This window comes from Protopterus annectens, chromosome 13.part0 (assembly GCF_019279795.1).
Source record: "Protopterus annectens isolate FY-2018-M chromosome 13.part0, PAN1.0, whole genome shotgun sequence".
NCBI lineage: Eukaryota > Metazoa > Chordata > Ceratodontiformes > Protopteridae > Protopterus > Protopterus annectens.
The window spans coordinates 161,995,782-162,019,223 of record NC_056747.1 but is presented as its reverse complement, the minus strand read 5'-3'; the positions used below and the strand labels follow the sequence as shown (position 1 = coordinate 162,019,223).

Sequence of the window (23,442 nt, the reverse complement as noted above, 5' to 3'; positions counted from 1 at the left end):
GAATACAATGCTTCCTTCAGGATGTACATGATGAGGTATATGCAACTACAGTGTCCACAAAGGATCCTCACCAAAAAGAATACAGGGTACAGACATGCTCTACGAGGACCACCTGAAAGCCTTATCCTTGTATTCTGTCTCCTACAAACTGCCAAGGGGCAATCTATGCCAGAGATTCAGAGAGTCTTTTGATACAGCCCTTTTGGAGTGACTGTACAGTCACAAAACAAACAGCATCATGAACACTTAAGCTATGGACTTTACCCTCATCTGCAAAGTAAATAAGGGATGTTGGAGGGACACACGCGTGTCTTGGAGACTACCCCTTCTCTGGGGCAGGCTTCTTATCCATGTGAAGCAGAGTTCCTCCCACTGGAAACATGGTTAGGCTTAAAAAGGGAAGCCTAGTAATCTCCTATGAACCCATATTCGGGAATAAAGTTACTTGGTATCCTATTTTTTTAGTGCAATGTCTGTTATTACTGTCTGAAAAACAGGCTTTAGCGGTCAAGTTTACTTATTGGTCCAAAAATAAATACATAAAAACACACAATTCATAGGCCACTTCTGAGAGGAACTTTACTCTTACTTCAACCATGGAGAAAATAGGCTTGCTCAACACAGCAGTAGGAAACAGTGGCACTTCAAGGGAGTTAACTGTCATTTGGTCAATATCTAGCTCATTTTCATCTTTCTAGTTCATGTGCAGTGATAGAAATTAAAAAAATATGCCAAACTTGTGTGTGCATGTGGTCTTACCTATGACAACATATACAGATGTCATATCCCTTGCCTAGTTTCCACAGCAGCACACATCATAGAACCTTCTCCAGCCCTCAAAGAATTCAAGACATACTGCTATACAATGAATTAAGGCTCAGACTTTGGAAATACAAGTTAAACAACCCACTGCTTGAATGAATACCAATACATCTCTGGACTAAAGTCCAAATTTGTCAAGTCAAAATCTTTAGAAGGGTCTCATTTTTTATGGGATGCTTAAGGAATCAAAGTGCAAATTTAACTGGGTTTACCTAAAACAAGGCTTTTGATAGCATGGTATGAGGCACATTTGTGAAAATATAAACAAGTGAAAAAAAAGCAAACAGTGCAAGATATGTTGAGTCTAACTTGCCTGAAAATATGAAGGGATTTGAAAAAGGTTGCATTTCAAGTGCTCTTCTGAGACACAGTAGAAGCTTTCAATGGCACCTGTCAGACATAATTGGTCCAGTAGTTTTATTACATGAATCTATCAGGTTGATGCATACCCAGAATGCTTTAGTACTAAGAGGAGGAAATGGACTGCATCAAGTACAAAACATAACTGGTGCCAATTCAAAATAACCAGCCTCAGTTTAATTACACATAACAAAATAAAACAACCTGGAGAGGAAAAAGCAACCTGTACCTGCAGGCCCCCTAGCTCTCCTTCTGCTGCAGCTCAAAGTGCGAAAACCCAAACTGAGGGCTAGAACAAAGACCACAGCAAACACTGCACTTGCAAAACAAAGTCTACAGGAAAGATGATTTCCTGAATGACAGAAAAGTCTGTCAAACTACCATTCTACAAAATAAATCTACTGGTAAGGTTATAACTATATACAGTGCAGTTTGCAAATGTTAAAAAAAAAAAAATTTAAAAAAGACACGCACACAGAGCAGAACAGTACAAGATCACGACAACGGTTACCATTTGAAATGGAAAACCTGCCAACAGATGAGAGAAATAACACTGCTAATCATTTTGTGAACTTATTAGTGGCAAGCTCCAAAGCAATATAAAAAACATGATGGTAACAGTAGTCCTAAGGCTAGGGACTGCATTTAATGTAATCCCAGAGGTTTACTTACCAAGGGCTTTGCACATTAAGACAATTCGTTCTGATTAATACTTGTAAATGTCAAATTAAATACCATAAGTGTTTTTACATCCACTACCTCTTACTATGAAATTCAAGTACATTCAGGATAATCACCCTTTATGATATCGGATAAGGTTCTGTCACCTTGTTTCTTATCAATCAATTCAAATGAACGCTTGCATGTTAGAAGTCCAGGATTTTTGAATGTAGTTTTTAAGAAATGCACCGTACAGTCTACTACAATCCCATGTTTTTTACAAACATCAACTGTCGCTGCTGGACTGTCCAGTGCCAGAAGATGGGTCAGATGGAGTAAAGGGTAGCTGCAGTTTTTGCTGCTGAAAGCATGGTTATACATCTGAAGCATCTTCTGCCTGGAGTCTTCAATGTGACGATGTACAGCACAACTCTGCAGGAAGCTTAGTTTCCGAATGAGGCGAAAAAAGAGGACATAATTTATCTCTAAATAAGCTCTGTTGACTGCAACAGCTAGTTTAACCACAGGAGATTCTCTGATGCTTGTTGACAGAAGCAAGACATGATGGAAGGCTTTGTAAAGACCTTTGAAAAATAAAAGGCAAAATAGTAATTTTAATGAGCTGCTGGTGAAAACCATTGAAAGGTCAGCATGATAACAGTTAAAGCAGTCACAATCAGCAAGAATTTTATTTCAAAGACTAGTTAATTATGCACCAAGGGTTACAAATATTAATATGGCTGCTTCCTTTCATTAACGAGTACTACACCTGCAGCTATAGATTCTGCATCAGGCAAACAGCAATTCATCTTTTCCAACACGAAACTCACCCTTGAAAATATATATATATTATACACACACACTCTAGGACTGCACTGCAAATCAGACAGACACCTTGTACAGCAGATGCCCCATTAAACACATCAACCATGAAATCCTTTACATATATACAATGGTGATCACTGGAAGCAGATTCAGTGCAAAATATGGAGGACAGCATCACAATGAACTATAAAATTAAATAATGAAATAAATGCATGACATTGGAGGAAATCAACCAAATCTAACATTAAAACTAGTGCAACTCAACAAAGTTTGTTCTGAGAATGAATGAAAGTGTTCTTCGAATGATGTTGGAGAGAAAAAGTGTGCAAAAATTGGAAAGAGACAAGTAAGATGATGTAATACAAGACAGGATGGTCTAGTCATGAAATTCTGTTTCCTACACCAAAGAAACCGGAGAGCTGTGGCAGGACATGAATAGGGTTAGAAACAATCTTGAAGCAATTAGAGTTTAAATATAGGACTTGATATGTTTCTTAAACATCTACAGATAATGGGATGTGAGGAGATGGAAAATCTCAAAGAAAAGGGAACAGTATAATATTTAAGCAGAAGCTGATGGATATGTGAGTAAACAGTGATGCAATGGTTAATGTTTATGGGAGTATGATTTATTGAAAGCATAAGCTGCAACACAGGATACGATTTATGAATGCAATTGGAGTGTAAAATGGCAAAAAAAAAAAAAAAAAAAAACAAAAGGTCTAGAAAAGGCTGTTCAGCAAATTACAAAATGCACAGCATACCTGACTTGTGTATGGAAACTCCAACACAAACAGATGTGGTTACGCCAACAGAGACAAATGAATGGGAAGAAAAATCAAATTCTGCTGAGATGATGGTTTTCATGTATGAACATACATGGTTATAACGGTTAGGTGGGCTGGAAGGAGCCATATGAATCTGATAACCGGAATATTGGGGATTTTTAAGTCAGCGGACTGCATCAATATTTGTTGAGAACTGGATTGCAGCTCTGACAAAAATAAGAATGTTAGATTTGTTTAAGTGAATTTAAAAGATTCCAGCAAAGTTTGAATGTTTGTTAAATTTATTTTTTTCTAACTAAAATTGAGTCTAAGAATTTATAAAGTATTTGCTACTGACATGAGAAGCATAAAAAATAAAGTACCATTGTGTAAGTAAACTTATAACAGCAGATGAAATGATCACTGCTGCAGAAGCCTTGGGTATATATGGGTTGCATCCTGCATAAGATGTAACAGACGTCCAGCTTCCAAAGTTTAAGTGCACTTTCCATACACCCAGATCATTCATAGCTCAAGCAGAGATGCAGAAAATTCAGTTGTTTTGGGAGCCAAGCCCTTCACAGCTTTCATACCAACTGAAAGAATGAGATCGTAGCCCAGAAGGAGGTCAATGTGGTCAACGTTAGGTATACAACAAATGTCCCAATTCTGGCAAGCACAGTGATGGAGGGCGGGAGCAGTGATCAAACATCTACTTTTATAGTAAGTTTATTACACAGGTGTACCATGTTCTTCATATTGATCCCTGTTGCACTAAGCTGTAAGGGTAGATTACTATAGCCTGTAAGGCTTGGGAAAATGACCGTCCAGGAGTTCATGCACAATGGTCCTAGCAAAACCTGTTCTAGACTTGGAAAAGGAATTCAGTCGGTAGTTTTTTGTTATAGTACACACAGAGGGCCTTGTTTCTGCCTCTAGAATAGAGTCCATCCCTTTCCAAAAAGCCACCGACAAAGGCCAAGGCCCTAACACAATGTGCCTGGAACTGGCATGTGGTGGTAACAGAACAGATAGCATGGGACAATCAGTTAGAAAAAGTCCGTGTTGATACAGGTTATCCTCTTTTTTTTTTTTTTTTTTATCTTCAAGAAATGAAGAACTGATCATTTCTGAAGGTTTTAATCCTGTCAAGAATTTATCAGGAGCTGCCTGTTGATAGCCAAAGTATGAAGAAAACTCTCCCCACGGTTTAGGTTCTGGAAATATGACAAGATGGCTAGCTTAGCTCAAAGTAAACATGGATACCATTTTAGGGATTAATGAATAATTAGTTCTGAAAGAAACCTCATCTTTGTAAGCGATATGGTTAACCCACCATGATAGCCTGCAACTCAAACATTCTTCTTGCAGAAGTCAAAGCAATCAGCAGAACTACAGAAATACAAACCTTAAAAGGATTTCTACTCTAACATAAGCCTGCCTAGTAGCAGATTGCTTACTGTACATCCTCAAGACAAGAATGCCTAAAGAGGTATTAAAAACCATCATCCGGGCAGTTAGCTGAAGTTGCTTCAAGTTGGGGTATATCAAACAACCTCCGTCTTGAGTGAGCAAGTCCAGTCAGTAAGGAAGGGTATGGTAATTACCACTAGCCATTGCCAAAGAAAGGGTGAACCACTTGTCTAGGCCAGAAGAGAGTCACCACAATAATCTCTGGACAACCCTCCTGAATCTTCAAAAGACTTGGAGATCAGAGGAAAGGGTGGAAAGGCATGAAGAAACATTTGTCTAAGGAGATAACACATCCGTTTTCCAGGTCTGCTTGCAAGGACTCCCATAGCAGAATTTTGCTAATTGTGTAATTGTGTTGGATGTAGACTGATTTGAAGTGTTCCCCACAGCAGGATTAAATCCTGGAAGGTACCCTGATAAAAAGACAAAATGTTTACAAAGTCTAATTAACTTATGTTTTATTAAATAAATCTTAGATTTCTTAAAGGAAGGTTGCAACATCCGAGTTGCCCCTTGAACCAATCTCCTTCTCTCATCACAATTTATGAGGATCTCAGTAGCAAATGGTCCAAAAACTCTTTGTCAATGGGAAAATTCTAAATTTTAACTTTATCATCAATTGAATTTTGAGAACATAACCATGCAAACTTTCTACTAATAGATACAGTAGTTGTTGCTCTGAAAGAAGCATCAGCCAAGTCATGAGCACACTCCAGAGAGTGCCTGGTTACTTGAGATACAGAAGCAATAAGTTTTTTCAGAGAAATGTTTTTTTTTCTCAGAAGTGTGGTAATGCTCCTCATTATCAAATGAAAAAAAGCATTCAAAAGCTACTTGTCCAATAGATATCATTTAGTAAAACAGACCTCCAACCTCTCTCCAAATCTTCCAGTCACCACAGGCATACCACAAGGCTCTATCCTTGGTCCCCTTATCTTTAACATTCTCACCAACATCCTTCAGACATCCACAAAACGGGCCTCCCTGATACAATAAACAGAAGACTCGACATTCATTTGCACACAAGACATCCCTGGCACATCTCCTAAAATAAATAACTCATGAAACTTTAACAGTGACTGAAACATTGCTTTGTAACGCATAATAAAGGTTAAAAAAAAAATAAAAAATTAAAATCATCTCTTAATAATACAACCACTGAAGTCACTTTTCATAACAAATTAAGGAGGGCCATATTAAATTCGACCTGCATAAACAAAATTGCATAAAAACTCACCAAAAACCAGGGATGCTTTATACAGCCAAAAACTCTCTCACCAATGCAACTAAAACAATACTTGCTCTCACCTCCACCCATCACTATAAGGGTATCCCCCACCATTATTAACCTTGAGTTATCACAAAGCGAAACCTGAACAATGCTATAATAAAATGGGTTAATTTGCAACAAATATCCCTTTCAGAACCCTCTACTGGATAGCACTAAACTGGTTAGAGCTTCCCCATCAACATATACACAGCTTACCACCTATAAAATTATCCACTATCCCTCTCTTCTTCTTTCAACTTTTTCCCAGTTAAGGGTCACCGCAGAAGATCACCTGTCCGCTCATGATTGGCAGTGGAGTTTTACAATGTCCAGTTGCCAGTCTGGTGCCTAACCTTCCACAGAAGACAGAGACACACACGCACTCACGCCTAGGGCCAATTTAGTGTGTCCAATCCACCTACAGCATGTCTTTGGGATGTGGAAGGAAACCGGAGCACTCGGAGGAAACCCATGCGACCACAGGGAGGACATGCAGACTCCCGGACAGAAGGCATCCCAGCCGAGAATCGAACCGGAAAACCTCTTGCTGTGAGGTGGCAATGCTAACTGCTGTACCACCGTGCCCGCCCCCACTATCCCTCTGTCTAGTCTAAATACCATTTTACAGAACTAAGTTTCCACTTGGTCATTATGATCTAAAGGCCAAAAACGTCTCTTGTCCAAATCTATAAAACTTGTTTGGCATGGTATGTATTCATTCCATGTTGCAAAGGCCTGGAACTCTTTACCTGTAGCAATCAGGTCAATACCCCCCACCCCCACCCCAGTCCTTTAAAAACATTTGGAAAGACATCCTAGCCAAAATCTGGTTCTGTTCTAGCTCAACACCAAGATAAACTATATCCATAAATATGAAAAAATCAATTTCTCCCCAATCCTGAATAGAAATATGTGATAACCACTTATTTCTCTCGTACTTCATATTGCAATTCCCATTTGTATTATACTTGCATTTAATTTCTCCAAACGGGATAAAAGTTCACCAAATATAAAAATCACTGGTTAAAAAAAAATGATAATGCTTATCACAATCTTGTCACATTAGATCTAATTTGGTAGAATTATTTAAAGTGTAGATGTTTTTGCATTATTTTTGAAGCTTGTAAATACTTTTTTTAATGTTTTTGTAATACTTAGGAACTTAACTTTTCTCCCTGTGCCCCCACTGAAGATGGGCACCAACCAACTGGTCTTTCCTGGTAATCAAATTGTCAAGTACATACATACATAAATAAGTAAACATGTGAGCTTGACAATTAAAAATTTAAGTGGGGAAGAGGAATATTACTCTGCTCCCAAATATAGCAAAGGCTCTCCTATCCTTATCAGGAGGGAATGTTTAACATTAACTAAATGCTTAGCTGCAGAATGATTGGCCAAGGAAATCACAACAGGGTCAAATGTGGAATTAGTAAATAAAAATTTGTTAAGCCTGAGGAACTTCACACAATCTGCCTGTGCTGCATGTTGGCTGTCTTGCACGACTGTAAATAAAAACAACCTCCAAAACTGGGAGAACAGAAGTAGAATAAGGAAATCATAGGAACTGGAATGTCATCATATTCTCCCCTGAAACAACCGATTCATCCTGGACATGGTTTCAAAAAAAAAAAAAAACAATTAATGGAACAATCTGAAAATACTTCTCAGAATAAAAATACGTTATCTGAGAAGATAAAAGAGAAGTGGTCCCTTCACAATCATTTCCCTGTTCATCACACTGAGAATCTTTAGAAACTGAAGATCTACTTTTTTTTCTCTTTTCAGAAGATCTAGAAAGAGAAGGGTCAAGAAAGAGCCAATGTCAAGTTTAATAAATCATCCTTGTCTAAACTGAGACACAGAAGAAGGTAAGATCTAGAAAGAGAAGGGTTAAGAGCCAGTGCCAAGATCAATAAATCATCCTTGTCTTAAGTAAGAGACAGGAGAAGGTAAGTGATTTAACTGTCTACTTCTATAGAACAGGAGTTTCCCTTATAATTAAAACAGACTTCAGTCAGGGATATCACCCTGGGACAGGCATCACAGTCTGGCTAGGTAGAGAAGCAATCTCCAGTCCTTCCTCAGAGACCGACAAGACTAGTCCTCCCATGTCTGCTAAGGACTTTCCAACTGCCAGAGAGAATGTGGCTAACCCCCCAGTCCATGGTGGCTTCAACTACTACACCAGAGAGAACCAAATGAGGAGAGTGGTCTGCGGAACCAGAAATGTCCACATCAGGGTCACCCACCTGCAACTGAGGGAAAGTAAAAGCTTGCTGAAGAGGCAACTGCTGTTTAGAAATGCTCTTTTGTAGTCAGAAAAAAAGAACCAAGGGACTGCTAAATTGTTCCATGGAGAAGCTGAGAAGGTAGCCTGAAACATGGGTAAAACTGATAGCAGCTGAAGTCAGTAAAAGCTAAGTATCTAAAGAGTATAGTATTTTCATCCTAAACTCATTGACAAGAAGAAACTTGCCCCAGCCTGTAAACACCATTGATAAGGTAAACATTATAAAATCAAAGTTTGCACTAAAAGTAACAGCAAATTATAGCAACACAGCTTCTCAACTAATAGTGAAGTTGTGTGACAATTCAATGAAAATTAAATGCCTAGCGTAAGTTTTAATAAAAAAGAAAAAATGTTTGTCAGATTTAATTGTAGACTTTTTTTTCCCTAAACCAAACTTTTCTGCCCAATCTTAAACAAAAAACAGCTGTGTGACAATCTTCAAGGGAGTGCTCTCCGGCGACAGGAAATCTCATTTGATGGCATCTCTTGACAGAAGGATGAGGGGGTGAGATGAGTAAAGTCGGAGATGAATTTGTCAGGCAGTAGGTCTGCTATACATTCTGGCTCAGTATAGGTGGCTCCATTAACAGTGAGTTCTGCACAACATTGTGTATTGCCTTTGAGGCTGTGAACATAGCTAAAGAGTGCCGTGTGGTTGTCCTTGGCCTGGGAGGCCAAATTTACCTCAAATTTGGCTTTTCTGCACTGCGTCCTCCAAGTGGTTTGTTTACTTTGATGAGAGTGCTTTTATCCTGCTGGGTGCTGTACCTCCTAATTTTTCCATGATTTTCTTCCTTCTGTTATACAGCCTACTGACATTGTGATTCCAGCAGGGTGGCCTGTTTTTGAGCAAGTTCTATATATCAGCCTGGTGGGTACAGCCACCTCCATGTAGCTATTAACATGCAGGTATAGGGTTTCTGTGAAGTTCTATAGGCAGCAGTGTTCTCAGGGTTTAAATTGGGGCTTGAAATTTTGTCAAGTTATCACTTAGTAGGAAGTTAGCCATAGAAGTAGTTCTTGAATATTCCAGTGTTAACACACTCCCATATTAGTGAAGACCATATCCAGTATCATTGCACCCCTGACTGATATATTGATAATCTGGTCCAGAGAGTGTGTTTACAAAATCTAGTAATCTGTGCCTACATGTCAGGCATTACATAAGATTCCCAGTTAACAATGGAGTAATTAAAGTCACCTGTGAATATGGTATGGGTTGGATAAGCACACACTACGTATTTAAACTTTTTCCAATACGTTTAAATGGATCCCTATCATATGATAGAAACCTCATTTGACTGAAATGCATTTGACTGAAACCCACTATACTGAATTTCAACATACTACTGACAATGCAACGTTTGGAAAAATACCTGCCAAGTTAACCACTGCCAGAAAATGGACCATTATATCTGTTAGAAATAATGAATGGTAAATTAGTTTGCCTGAATAAGGGGTTGAAGACCCCCTGCTAAAAATGAAAAAGTAATATTTTAAAGTCTTTTTATTCCACTTAAAACTGAGATTTCAGTGTAAGCAAGTTTAAAAGCAAAAATAATGAATTGAGATGCTTATACAATTGTGTGTACATACAAACATCCAAGACACAGACAATATGAACAGTACAATTTTTAGGTGAAATAATACTTCTTGAATTTGGGGAGTTAGTTCCTAGAGAGTCTGAAAATGTTTGATGCTTGAGCATGAGTATATAACTAGAACAGTGATGGCGAACCTTTTCGGTTTGGTGTGTCAAAAGCTCCTGGCACAAAATAATTCAGTGCACTTCACATGAGCAATGAATGCAAAAGCAGTTTCTTTGCTAACTTGGTTTGGTGCGTCACCCAAAACACTGTGGCATGTGTCACCTTTGACATGCATGTCATAGGTACGCCATCACTGAACTAGAATTAAAAATGAACAAAGTAGAACCACTATTTGTTTAGAAAGCATTTTGAGAAGTTAGCAATTGTCTAGAGAGTTGCTCATATTTGACAACTGGTCTGTATGTTCAACTTATTGTGAATGCCCTGTAGTGCTATTTAAATTCCCAATGTTACAAAAACAGGCAACATCAATAAGTGTATGAAAAATGTTAAAAATGCCACTAAAGCAAAAATATCTGAGGGTTGTTAACTATATTGTATCGGTGACCTCCCTAAATAACAGTTTCCCTGGCCAAGGAATTGTACTCTTTACATTTTTTGACAAGAATTTACCCGGAGTGGTAAGTTTCAGCCTCCCTTTCTGAAGAAAAGAAAGCCAGAGTTTTGGTGCATTGCTATGCATCTGTTATATTAATAGATTCTGTCATACCAAGAGAACATGTACACCATACAAAGAACACATGAACATACTAGGCAAGCAATCATGGACATCATAAGATGCTTATATATATATATATATATATATATATATATATATATATATATATATATATACACACCTTTAAGAAGGATCTTTTCATGCACTTAACAGCGCTCCCTTCCCACCTTTCAAATCAAGTGGAGGTGTACATAACCCTAGTGTAAAATTTGTGTTTAGTCAGTCAAGACCAGTCTTAAAAGGAAGTCATACTACTTTGTATGAATTGAAGTGTTACCTTATTCCATAGTTTAGGAATATGTAAGTTGAAGAGTAGGAGGAGTCTAAAACTTTTGTAGACTGTCCAGACATAACAGTATCCTTAGCAGGATACTTCCAATATTATACTGGCTACTACAACAGTAATCTATTCGAACATCTGTTATGATAAGTATACAAGTTTACTTTCTGACTAAAGGATTTGGGTGCACCTACATAAAATCTGACATAGCTGTGAGCATCAGACTGCAGCAAATATGGTCTTCAACTATCATACACTAGGTAGAAGACAGACAAGTGAATTAACAGAGTCACATTAGACTTAACAGCTTAGGTATGAAGGGAAGACAGGCAAGCATAAACACCCTACCCCTTATGAAAGGCCAAACAAGCAAAGTGAATAGACAAGCCCTGCAACTCGAACTCTTCCAGCTGCAATAACAGTAACTAGGAAAGGGGGGTTTAATTATAAAAATGAAAACCTAACAATAGAAACAGATTAAAAAAGGAAAACCAAGTTTCTCATGCAAAACACAAATCAATTGGTATAAAACATCCCTGAATGGAGGATTGATAATAAAGGTATGCTTCAAAAGGCTTTACAACCTTTAAGAGATGCTAAAGAAATGTAGTTTTGCAGAGCAGACGCGTCATGTATTCAACAGCTAATCCAAAACTGATCTGTGTTTTGGCTCCTAGTGGAGATCATATGGAAAAAAGTATCCATTTATTCTTCCAGGTTTTTCTGGTACTGGGCTTCTGAGGAGATGTGAGTCGCAACTACTTTAGATAAGTAGGTAGGACTTTTAACCATTAAAATTAAATATACCATGCAGTTAAATGTAAGGAGTGACATCTGGATAGGGCAGCAGGTTTCTGACAAGCCCAAGACGGACTTCTCCAACAGGTGAGGTTTAAATAAGAACTGCCAGATCTGTCGTGGCCAAGAATGGAGCTATGTTAAACATTAGACTTATACTGTTTAGCTTTCTGTAAGAAGAAAACTATGAACGTGTAGATGAGCTCAGGGAGCCACTGATTTGGATACTCCCCCCACCCACACAGGGTGGTGGGAGGGGGGTAAAGCTGCTGTCTTTAGTCTTGGTTGAAGACATGAAGTCACATTAAGGCTTCCTCCAGGGGGAGCCACTGATTTGACAGCATTCCAGGCGTACTCCCCCCACCCATAGAGAGAGGAGGGAAAAATAAAAAGCTATAGTGCTTAGTGTTGGCTGGAGACATGAAGTCACTCAAGGCTTCCTCCAGTGACAGAAAGTCTACACTACTAAGGGTTTGAGGGACCACACATGGCACTGACTTAGCCTGTCTGCTAAGAAGAGGACTTTGCCTGGAATGGAGATGTCAGAAAACAGTTAGTCAACAGCAGATTCCCCAAACACTCGCTGCTTCTTGACACAATGGATGGAGTAGGTTTCCTTGCCTTCTGATACACCACAGTACTGACGTGTTGTTAGAGTAACTATTCCAACTTGAGATAGGAAGTCCTAAAAGGCTGTGCCCATGGAATACTAACAATTTCAAGAATGCTGATGTACAAGCTAGAGTATACCCGTACACCATGGGCCCTTGACAAAACCATCAATCCTAAGGAAGATGTATACATGGCGACTGCCGAGGTTTAAACAGGCTACCACCTTCAGAAAGATACATTTTGCTGGCCTAAGAAATTTTCACTTGCATGGACACTGGACCCAAGACATGAGACCACTGTACATTTAAAGGTCCTCAGAAATGACAAATTTTATAAAAAAGTTACCATGGGGAATGCCACATTGCCACTAGTCTCACAGTCATCAAAATACATGTTAGGGAAACTAAGACTTAACAGCTAGAAAGAATAGTTTCTGAAAAGGAAAGCTCTAGCTTTTAAATAAGCAAGTATTGCATAACACTGTATTCACACTGCAGCCCATGAATGTGAGAGAAGCAGAGATGGTGCTGTCCGAGGCCTTGAACTGCTCAGTGACAAGTCAAGAGAATGAAACGGACTAATCATGGCCTCCTGCGCAGAGACCAACATATTTATTGTGCTGACAAAAGCTAGGAGACAGTCATATAAATATGGAAACAGATTCACCTCCTGCAACCGGTAATTCATAGGAACTACCTACATACATTTGTTGACTAGGAAAGACCCTTGAACTACAAATGCCCAGAAGCTCCTATAAAAAAGTGTAGATACCTCCTTGGAGTCCATGAGCAGAACCATTCCCCTTCAAAAGTGTTGGGTAATTTTACCTGGGGGCTGGGGTTGCCACCTTTTCAAATGGCCAAAGTGGGACATTTTTGGTACAAACATCAGATATTACAGGCCGACACTAACACACGGTCAGTACAAAGGATAGAACTTAACTTTTGTGCCTAAATAACAGCTTAGTCTTGTAGCATTTTAGTTGCTTATTCTGTTTCTTATAACATTTAGGTATTTTAGATACAGGATAACAGTTTTATGCAACTATTACATTAAATATAGGAAATAATTTTGTCCTAAAATCTCAGGACATTTGCCATTTTTACAATTTTTTGTCAGGACACAACTGCCCGAAGAGGGACTGTCCCTCGCAAAGTGGGACAGATGGTAACCCTACTGGGGGCAGGTGCCTTGAATTCGAAGCAGCACATCCAACCTCCTGACAAACATGGAAGGATGGATGACACCTTGATCACCCAAGAGTTTTCTTTTGGTTTGAAGCTGTATATAAGCTGCCAAGGTCTAGAATGGTCTTGTGGTCCTTTATTTTCTGTTAACAAAATGGGTCTGATGTATCTTCTTGGAAGGTTCAAGACATCTTCTCATTTTTCACTTCTCTGATAAGTTGAGGCAACTTGTAAGGTTAGAGAGGTGTGTGAAAAGGGACAGAACAACAACATCTGGATTTTACTGTGCATATCCACTTGTTTTATGTGATGACCAACCATGTGGGAATGTAGAGAGAGAGTTAGATAGCCCCATCTGCTTCCAAAGTGAGATAATCAGACATGGTTTTAGGGATTCTGCTGTTGTCCACTAGGAGGATGGCCACAGCTTCCCTGCTGCTGCCAGACACCCCTTCCTCTTGGTGGGCGACAGTTCTGAAAATTATCACAAAACATCTTCCAGGCCTGAGCTTTACTGCCACTGGTTACAACTAACCAAAGCTAATGGAAGCTCCAATGCATACCTGAAGGAGGTGCATTTAGGGTTTAAACGTCACACCTAACAGTCAAGAGGGTCCCCTCTCAAAGCCAATCATGTTTAACAAAGTACATGTTAATAATTACATGGTAGTAATTAACTTAAAATGCATGAATAAAGTATGAAAACATGATTAAAAAAATTAAAGGAATTCCAACAGATTTTGTACAGCATATTAAATGTAAACTTAACAATGAAATTATTAAGTCTCAGCCATGACTATGCAGATTTTAAAAGGATAAGAATCTGAGTAACATAGCAGGATACACTTCTGAGGAAAAAAAATAATCAACTTACCCATTGTCAATGTACCATCTACCAGAGGATATTTTGGTTAGATGCTGAAGGTTTTTTCAACACAACACAATTTAATACTTTCTGGCTTAGTTAAACATTCCTGCCTGCAGAACTTGTGCACATACTAATAAAAGGTGAACTTCTGGCTTTAAAACCTTTATAGTTTACTACTATACTGTACATTTCTATGTATTACTCCGACTCCATAGTCAAGCCTCAAAATGTCTGTCTGGCTCTCTGTTACTACACACATTTAATTACTTTAGTAGTTGGGGTAACAGATTCATCATTTTTTTTTTTTAGCTGGTATATAGCATCTTAACTGCCTAGGCACAGCAAGGACCTAGTTAAATGTAATGTTTCTGGCTGCCAAAAAAAATCAATTACTAACGAATGGAAATCAATCTATTCCCAACTTAAAGGTAGTTCTGGATATTGTAAAACAGATAAAATAGATGGAGGTTAAAGCTTTAGAAAAAAAAGTCAAACTTCATAGAAATAAATATTAACCTGTGGGAAACATATGCAGTATAATGTTCAGGAGGTAGAGGAGGGAGGTTAAAGGGAAGCAATTGAACAACTTTTGTAATATTGAGTTGTCTGCTGGACTTCAACTTTTGTGACTGCTCCATATTTGTGGATCAATGCAGTTTTATTTTTCTGAATTTCTTCAACCAGGATGCGCTGGCAAATGGTCTACTGTGAACAGTGTTCTACCCTGGTGAACAAATGTATACAAAATGAATTAAAATCCTGAACAGAATTAAAACAAGTATAAAGAAAACAGGTGTGTGCATGTTCCAAATAACAAAAACTTATTACAGATTATTTTCTCTACTATTAAATGTAATTAAATCCATGTTGCAACATAAAATGCGATTACCTAATAAAGACATTAATAAAATTTAACAAGCAAAACACTTCACAGAAGTAACAAGATCGCAAGAATGAGGTTATACACATGTTTAGCTTGTTTGTGTTAACTCCTATAATGACTTTTTTACATAAATGATTACTATGCTTGACTTCAGTAGTTATGGGGGTTGGGACAGCAACTGTCACTTGGATAACTTATGTCAGCCAAGTACAAGTGAGAAGCAATGAAAGGAGACTAGTTCTTATGACGCAGTGATCCTTGTGTTATTTTCCACTATTATTCCCCTCTGCTCTGTGCTGGAGTAACAGTCCTCTGTGTTGTATTCCAAAATGTCATCAGGTGTTGCATCCTATTTTTCTAGCAGCCTTTACATGAAATAGTATACCTTTGTATCTTCTCTGAATGTATTATCATTCATCAGCTATGTTAAATAGTTATGCAGCCCTATGCAGTCCTCTCCAAAAAATGTAGGCCCATCAGTTCAGAGCCAAGTCCAATTCTTTTTCCCTACCTCCTACCCTGTTGTAGTTGTGTTTTCAAACCCAGTTCATCTGTTGTTCCTTGCCCCTTATAATTTGATTACATAATTCCCTCCTTCTCCCGGTTTACTGGCTGCGGACAATAAGCACATTAAGTATCATTTTGTAAAGTCTCAACCCTTAAACTATTCACGAGGCTAAAAGATCTTTGATAAAACTGCTCAGTATTGAGTGTACCGATACTGCTTGCATTGATTTTAGTAGCAAATTAAGTTTTCTTTTTTACTCTATAATTAGTTTACTGATTCTTGAAGTTTGCAAAAGGTGGTTTCCAGGCTAGTTGTTTTGCAATGAAATTAAAACACTCACTAGCAAATCCATCCACACATTACTCTAAAAGCAAATTCCAACCAGTTATAGTTAACTCACTCCTTAGAGTCACTCCTGTAGGTATCATGAACCAGCACTTCCCCAACAACTTCTCTAGCCAATAGTTGCAAAAACAGTTATTTGACTGGATAAACAATCGGTATTCACCTCAAAGCATAAAGTAGAGAAGAATATAACGAACTGACCACAGCTGATAGCAAAACTAGTAAAATGATAAAAGTTAAATGAAGTAAGCGCTTTCGCGATAAATAACACATCGCTTCCTCAGACTAACACATAAAATCTCTCTACATTTAAATCATACAATATCCAATCATATGGCTTCTCATTCACGACATCATAAAATTCAATAAAAAATTTCTTTAAAAAAAAAAAAAAAAGTTTAAAACTGTGCTTAAATACAACATAGAAAACTTCCTAATATACACTCAAACTTTTAGTTATGTACTCACCATAACTTCAGATGTTTGGGATCCATCTCGCCTACATTCTGACTGATGGGTTCGGAGCCGATCCTCGGCTCCGACTCGGCACGCTTATGCCAAAGAGCGAAGTCTCTTATTGGCTGAGCTTACTATATCCCAGGATGCACCGCTACCAGTCCCCCAGATCTAGTTTGTCCGCATACATGCACACACGCATGCACTGCTTATATAACATTGACAGATGATACAAGATATAAAACAGTAGAACCCAAACCGTTCAATCTCTTCTGATATCCAAGGCAGGGGGAAGGAGGGTGGGTATTAGGAATGTAGGTGAGATGGATCCCAAACATCTGAAGTTATGGTGAGTACAACACTAAAAGATGTTATGTGATCCTATCTCGCCTACATTCTGACTGATGGGACAGCGTCCCTAGCACCTAAATCCTGGGTGGCTCACTGGAAAACACTCCTGAGTACCGTGGAACCAAATGATGCTCGTCCTTTAGATGCCACATCCAATTTATAGTGGGAAATGAAAGTGTGCGGGTTGGACCAAGTAGCCGCAGCACAAATTTCAGAAATAGCGAGCTTGGAATGGAATGCAATAGAGGTAGCCATAGCTCTAGTAGAGTGAGCTTTGACAGATGTTGTAAGTTGCTTATTTGAAGAGGAATAAGCTTGAGTTATGCAATCTCTGATCCATTTGGCAATAGTAGCTTTAGTGATGGTTTTACCCAGTTTATTATCTGAAAAGGACACAAACAATTGATCTGTTTTCCGAATTTGCTGAGTCCTATCTAGATAGAAGCGTAATTGCCTGTGAACATCCAATGTATGGAAGGTGTATTCCGCTTTGTTTGAAAATTTTGGAAAGAAAACTGGTAGCTCTAAAGATTGTTGGAGACAGAGATTAGAGCAAACTTTTGGGACAAAATATGGATTAGGTCTAAGTGATACTCTATCCTTGTGAAAAATCAAGTACGGTGGTTTGATAGATAGGGCTTGAATTTCTGAAACTCTTCTTGCAGAGGTAATTGCAATTAAGAAGGCAGTTTTCCAAGACAGATATTTCAACTCACATGTAGCAGCTGGTTCAAAGGGAGAAGATGTTAAGGCACGAAGTACCAAATCAAGATCCCACGGAGGCGCAGGATGAAAAACTGGGGGTCTTAAAAGCACAGCACCTTTAATGAAAGTTTTACATAATCTGCTGCTCATCAACGGTGGGTCTATGGATTCGTGAAATTTGGAGATAGCTGCTAGTTGGACTTTAATAGTAGAAACTGAAGATCCTTGATTAAACAAGGATGTTAAAAATTTCAATACCTCTGGTATCGGGGCAGTAATAGGGTCTAAGCCTCTGAGTTGAGCCCAGATAGCAAACCTCTTCCACTTACTGAGATACAATTTCTTAGTGGTGGGTTTGTGGGCTGAAGATAAAATGTGGATAACTTCCGGGTCCAAGGTGTGATTTCTGACTAAAGTCGGAAGTGGAGGAGCCAAGCTGTTAATTTCAAAGTGTGAAGGGACTGGTGCTGTTGTCCCGACTGATGAACCAGAAGGTCCGGAGTTAGATCCAAGAACCAAGGACCGTCCAGAGTATACTTCTGTAGGTAGGGGAACCATACCTGACGAGGCCAGTACGGAGCAATTAGAATCATTGTGGACCCCAATTGGGAAGCTTTCTGGATGACTTTGGGGAGGAGTGGAATCGGAGGGAAAGCATAAAGCAGTCCTGTTGGCCAAGGTTGGACTAGAGCATCCGTTGCTGCCTCCCCTTGACGCTGGGTCAAGGAAAAGAACCTTTGCACTTAGTGTTTTGTGGTGTTGCAAACAGGTCGCAGCACGGAATCCCCCATCTTTTGAAAATCTGAGCTGCTACTGTTTCGTTCAGAGACCACTCGTGAGGAGAGAGAATAGTCCTGCTCAGTCTGTCTGCCAATACATTGGATTTTCCTGGAATGTGGGTCGCTACCAGGAAGCGCTTGGTAGCCACTGCCCATTCCCACACCCTCATGGCCTCTCTGCAAAGGGGGTAAGATCTGGTCCCTCCTTGTTTGTTTAGATACCAGACCACGGACATGTTGTCTGTGTGGATGGCGATAATGCCTTGAGGGAGAAACTTGTGGAGGGCTTGTAGGGACAGAAGTACAGCCCTCATTTCCAACACATTGATATGGAGAGATGTTTCGTTGGGAAGCCAAGAACCTTGAACTGACCTGCCCAGACAATGCCCCCCCACCCCGTCTGGGAGGCATCCGTTGTCAAGGTGGCCACCGGAGGGGGTACAACAAAAGGTCTTCCCTGATTTAGATTGGATGGCAGAAGCCACCAGCGGAGGTCCCGTTTGCACGTTTCTGTAATCAGTATGTGATGATTGAGGGGGAGATCCTGAAAAGACCATTGTGTCGATAACAGCCACTGAAGAATCCTCATGTGCAATCTTGCCAGAGGAACTAGGAGAACCGTAGCAGACACTGAACCTAAAAGTTGTAGGACCATCCTGGCTGGGGCTTTGGATCTTAGAAGCAGGGCTCGGACTTGATCTTGTAATGTTTGTATCCTTTCGATAGGAAGGAAGATTCGCATTAATTTTGAGTCTATCTCTGCTCCTATGAATCTTATGCGCTGAGAAGGCAGCAAGACAGACTTTGACCAGTTGAATGTAATTCCCAGGGAAGCACCCAGGGAGATGGTGGCTTGTAGGTTCTCTAGTAGTAGATGCCTGGTGGTGGCAGTCAGGAGCCAGTCGTCCAGATAGGGAAACACTTGGAATCCGAGACTCCTCAGGTGAGCAGTCACTACTGCCAAACACTTGGTGAACACCCTGGGGGCTGTGGTGAGACCAAAGGGCAGAGCACAAAATTGGAAATGACTGTCTCCCAGGCTGAAGCGCAGATACCTCCTGGAAGCCTGATGTATCGGTATGTGATAATAGGCGGCCTTGAGATCTATGGAGCACATCCAAACATCTTTCTCCAACAATGGGAGAATGGATTGTAAAGTGACCATTCGGAATTTGGACTTCATGACGGACTGGTTTAGTTTGCTGAGATCCAAAATGGGTCTCAGGTCCCCTGTCTTTTTTGGCACTAAAAAGAACCTTGAGTAATTTCCGGATCCGATCTGGTCTGTGGGGACCGGCTGGATGACTCCTTTTTCTAGCAGCTTTGAAGCTTCTACAGCTGCAATTTCCCTTTGACTGGGTGGTGGGTCCGGGATTTTTTTGGACGGTGGGGGTGAGTGTGTGAAGGGAATGGTGTAACCTCCGGCAATAATCCGAAGCACCCATCTGTCCTGAGTAATAGACTCCCAGGCTTTTAGGTGCTTGGCAAAATGGCACCCGATTGGCTCCGGAGCAGCACAGCCGGGCAATCCCTCATGGAGTGTGGGAGGCTGAAGAGCCACGAAAGGACTCGCGGTCTCCAGTGTTGCGGGGGCCTCTGCCGCCTCTGGGACGGCGTCTCCCAGAAAAATTTCCCGTCCTCTGCCTCTGGAAGGGAATCTTCCTGCTGTTGAGGAAAGAATTTCTGTGATTTGGAACCACATCTTCCCTCCTCTTTTAGCCTTGGGATAAGGCCGAAAGGGAGTGGAATAACGTGCTCCTACGGCAGATAAAGTCTTTCCCTCCTGCTCACAGCGGGTAAGAGTGTCTTTACCTTGGGTCCAAACAAAGAGGACCCATCAAAGGGAGCGTCGGCAAAGGAAGACTTGAAGGCCTCCAGCGAAATGACACAACGGAGCCAGGCTCGTCTCCGTGAGCCACGCCTGTGCCTGCCGCTCTGCCCGCCTTGGCCGCATATGAAATGAGCCTCATGGACGAGTTAGAAATCGAGGTAAGGATAGCCAACTGAGAGCTAACCGACTGGGCTAGCTGCTCAGGTAGGTTACCTGAGAGGGAGTCTGAGAGCTCCTTGACCAGATCCCTCTGTAGTCTGGTGAAATGTGCCAAATAATTCAGGGACCTCAGAGTAAAGGCCGCTGAAGTCAGGGTGCACTTCCCGTGCAGTCCATGCTCCTAGACTCCTTATTAGGAGGATGGACGGACGTTGAAGCCTCTGCCACGTCCTGCTGGGTAGCAGATGCCACCACCATGGCATCTACAGCCACGCCTTTCGTTAAGAACTCCTTCTCGGGTGGGGCAGACAAAAATTTGTTAGGGCGAGAAGGCACTGGTTCCACAGTATCTGGATGTTCCCACGCCCTCCGACAAAGCAAATCCAGGAGCTCATGGAAGGGCGGAGACACCCAGGAGGCGGAGGGCTGAGCCCCGAAGGCCTTGAGGAACACAGACTCATCAGCAGAGGGGGGTTTGGAATTCCAGCCGCCTCGTTGCTTGAGGATCTCTAGAATGTCTGCAAATGAGACATCATCCGAGGCGACTTTGGGGACCCCTCCGCATCATCAAGATCAGTGTCCGATGTAAGAGACTCATCAGGGGAGTCCACATGCTTCCTCTTGCACGATCTCTTCCTTGGGGGCTCCTCCGAAGACAACTCCGAAAGACCCTCAGGAGGAGGGGAACCCCAGTGGGGTAACCTCAGGCCCGGGCTCCGCTGCCTAGAGACAGGGGAACTGCCAAAGACCCAGTCTCCATGCCCAGGAAGGTGCCGGTAAAGCCGTAGAGATGGCCGAAGAAGACTTGGCCAAGGCACTCCTCATAGCTCTGAAGGCCGGACCCCCAGAATCCTGGGAGGGTCCAGTCTCCGGAGCCATGATAGCAGACGGAAGTCCCGCGGCCGAAGCACCGAGAGGCAGGCTCGGAACCGACAGCATTGGTCCCGAAACGTCACCCCTGGGTCCGGCCGAAGAAGTCCGTGTGCTAAACTCGGACCCGAAGGCCGGGGTTGGAGTAAGGGTCGGAGCCGACCCTAGGATCTCCACTGGCTCCATCAGCACCTGCTCCGACGGAGCCGAAGCAGTCAGAGGAGGAATGGCAATGGAATGGGCCATCGGCTCCGAAGCCAATTGGGTCGGAGCCGAAACAAATTTCTGAAAGACGGAAAAGTCTTTGGAGCACCCTGTCTATGTCCGAATCTGACATCCTTGATGACCTGGAAGAGACCGAATGGGTCCGAGTAGGCCTCTCCAACGGCTCCAAGGGACTAGGGGACCGGCTCCGAATGGACTCTGCAATTATCGGCGCCGAAGGAATGTCCAAACCAATTTCCATCGGTGCCGAAGAGGGCTTCGGCGCCGAGGAGGAAGTGTCTGAGCGGACAACCTTCATCGGCTCCGAGATCAGTGGAGCCGATGAAGGTGACCCGCCTCTCAATGCCCCAGACGTCGGCTCCGAACCCAGAGGAGTCGAGGCTGGAGGCATCGAGGCAGACCGTTCCGCCCTCGGCTCCGAAGTCCGTGGAGCCGAAGGAGAAGCCTGCCTATGTTTTTTGGCGGTCGGTTCAGACGGACTGGTCGGAGCCGACGCCCTTTTCTTTTTAGCAGGAGAAGGAGAGGAAGCTAATGCCTCTTCAAATGAGGGTTTAATAAGGCCTTTTAAAATAAGTTTATTTTTCCTCTCTTGGAGGACCCTCGAGGAAAACACGTGACACACACTACAGGACTCCTGCAAATGTTTGGCGCCCAAACAGTACACACAGAGAGAGAGTGGTCATCTGTGATCGACATCTTGAAACTGCACTTAGTGCACTTTTTAAATCCTGAAGGCCTAGGAGCCTGAGACATAATGGCAACCAATTTAGTGTAACTAGCCAACCAAACACACTAACAATGACAGAAAAATATTTTTCTCTCCTTTTTTTTTTTTTTTTTTAACACAAAGGCTGTCACAAATAGACAAGAATAACCAAAGGGGTCCAAAGCCCCTAAATAAAAAAGGGACTAAACAACAACGGACTGACAGGGGAAGGCCCTTAAACTCACAGGGAACCTCTAGTCAGAAACAAACGCATTCACTACACAAACTTTACAGAAATGCTCACTCAAACACAAAAAACACAAGATAGCTGTTAAAACAGCTTTTTGTTGAAGATTTAGGAATTTCCTGACAGGAAAGTAAGTGAAAAAGCACTACTTAGCTCAGCCAGCTCGAGACCACGTCTTTGCTTGTTAGCGGCAAACGAGATCTGGGGGACTGGTAGCGGTGCATCCTGGGATATAGTAAGCTCAGCCAATAAGAGACTTCGCTCTTTGGCATAAGCATGCCGAGTCGGAGCTGAGGATCGGCTCCGAACCCATCAGTCAGAATGTAGGCGAGATAGGATCACATAACATCCTATATTTATTGCAATGCTTAAGTAGCCTTGCTTTCAAGAAAGGTTTTAGTGACGCTGCACTATTTACCCCTGGGTAAATGTCTGCCTTCAATAGCATAATCCATTTCTGATACACTTCTACAATATTACTCATATCCCCACCTCTAATGTTTGATTGCACAACCTCTAGGGCCATAAAATTAAAGATATGTAATGGGCCTGCAGACTGCACGTTTGGCCAGGGCACTAGTTTCTTTCTTATTGTTGATGTTCCTCAGATGCTCTTGTACATGCTCTTTAAACAGCCCATCAGTCTTGCTTATATAAAAGGCATGGCAGACTATACAAAAGCTGAAATACACCAGTTGTCTGGTTTTACAGTTGGCATAAAAGATCTATGTTTATTTCAAAACCACAAGTCTGATGCTGAAAAGTGGATTTACTGTATACATAAAATTGCATGCCATACACTTTCTAAATGGGAAAGTTCCAGTTCTTTGGGAA

General features: G+C 41.2%; 1 protein-coding gene across 4 annotated transcripts in view; it reads right to left on the bottom strand.

Moving 5' to 3' along the window:
- Positions 1–559: 559 nt before the first annotated feature.
- The window catches only part of SAC3D1 (SAC3 domain containing 1), a 91,945-nt gene continuing 69,062 nt past the window's right edge, over positions 560–23,442 (bottom strand). For all 4 annotated transcript variants that reach the window (XM_044090744.1, XM_044090742.1, XM_044090743.1 and 1 more), the window contains exon 3: positions 560–2,426. In XM_044090744.1, coding sequence (XP_043946679.1) covers positions 1,957–2,426 — 470 coding nt within the window. In that variant the 3' untranslated portion in view covers positions 560–1,956. The remainder of the gene's footprint in view (positions 2,427–23,442) is intronic.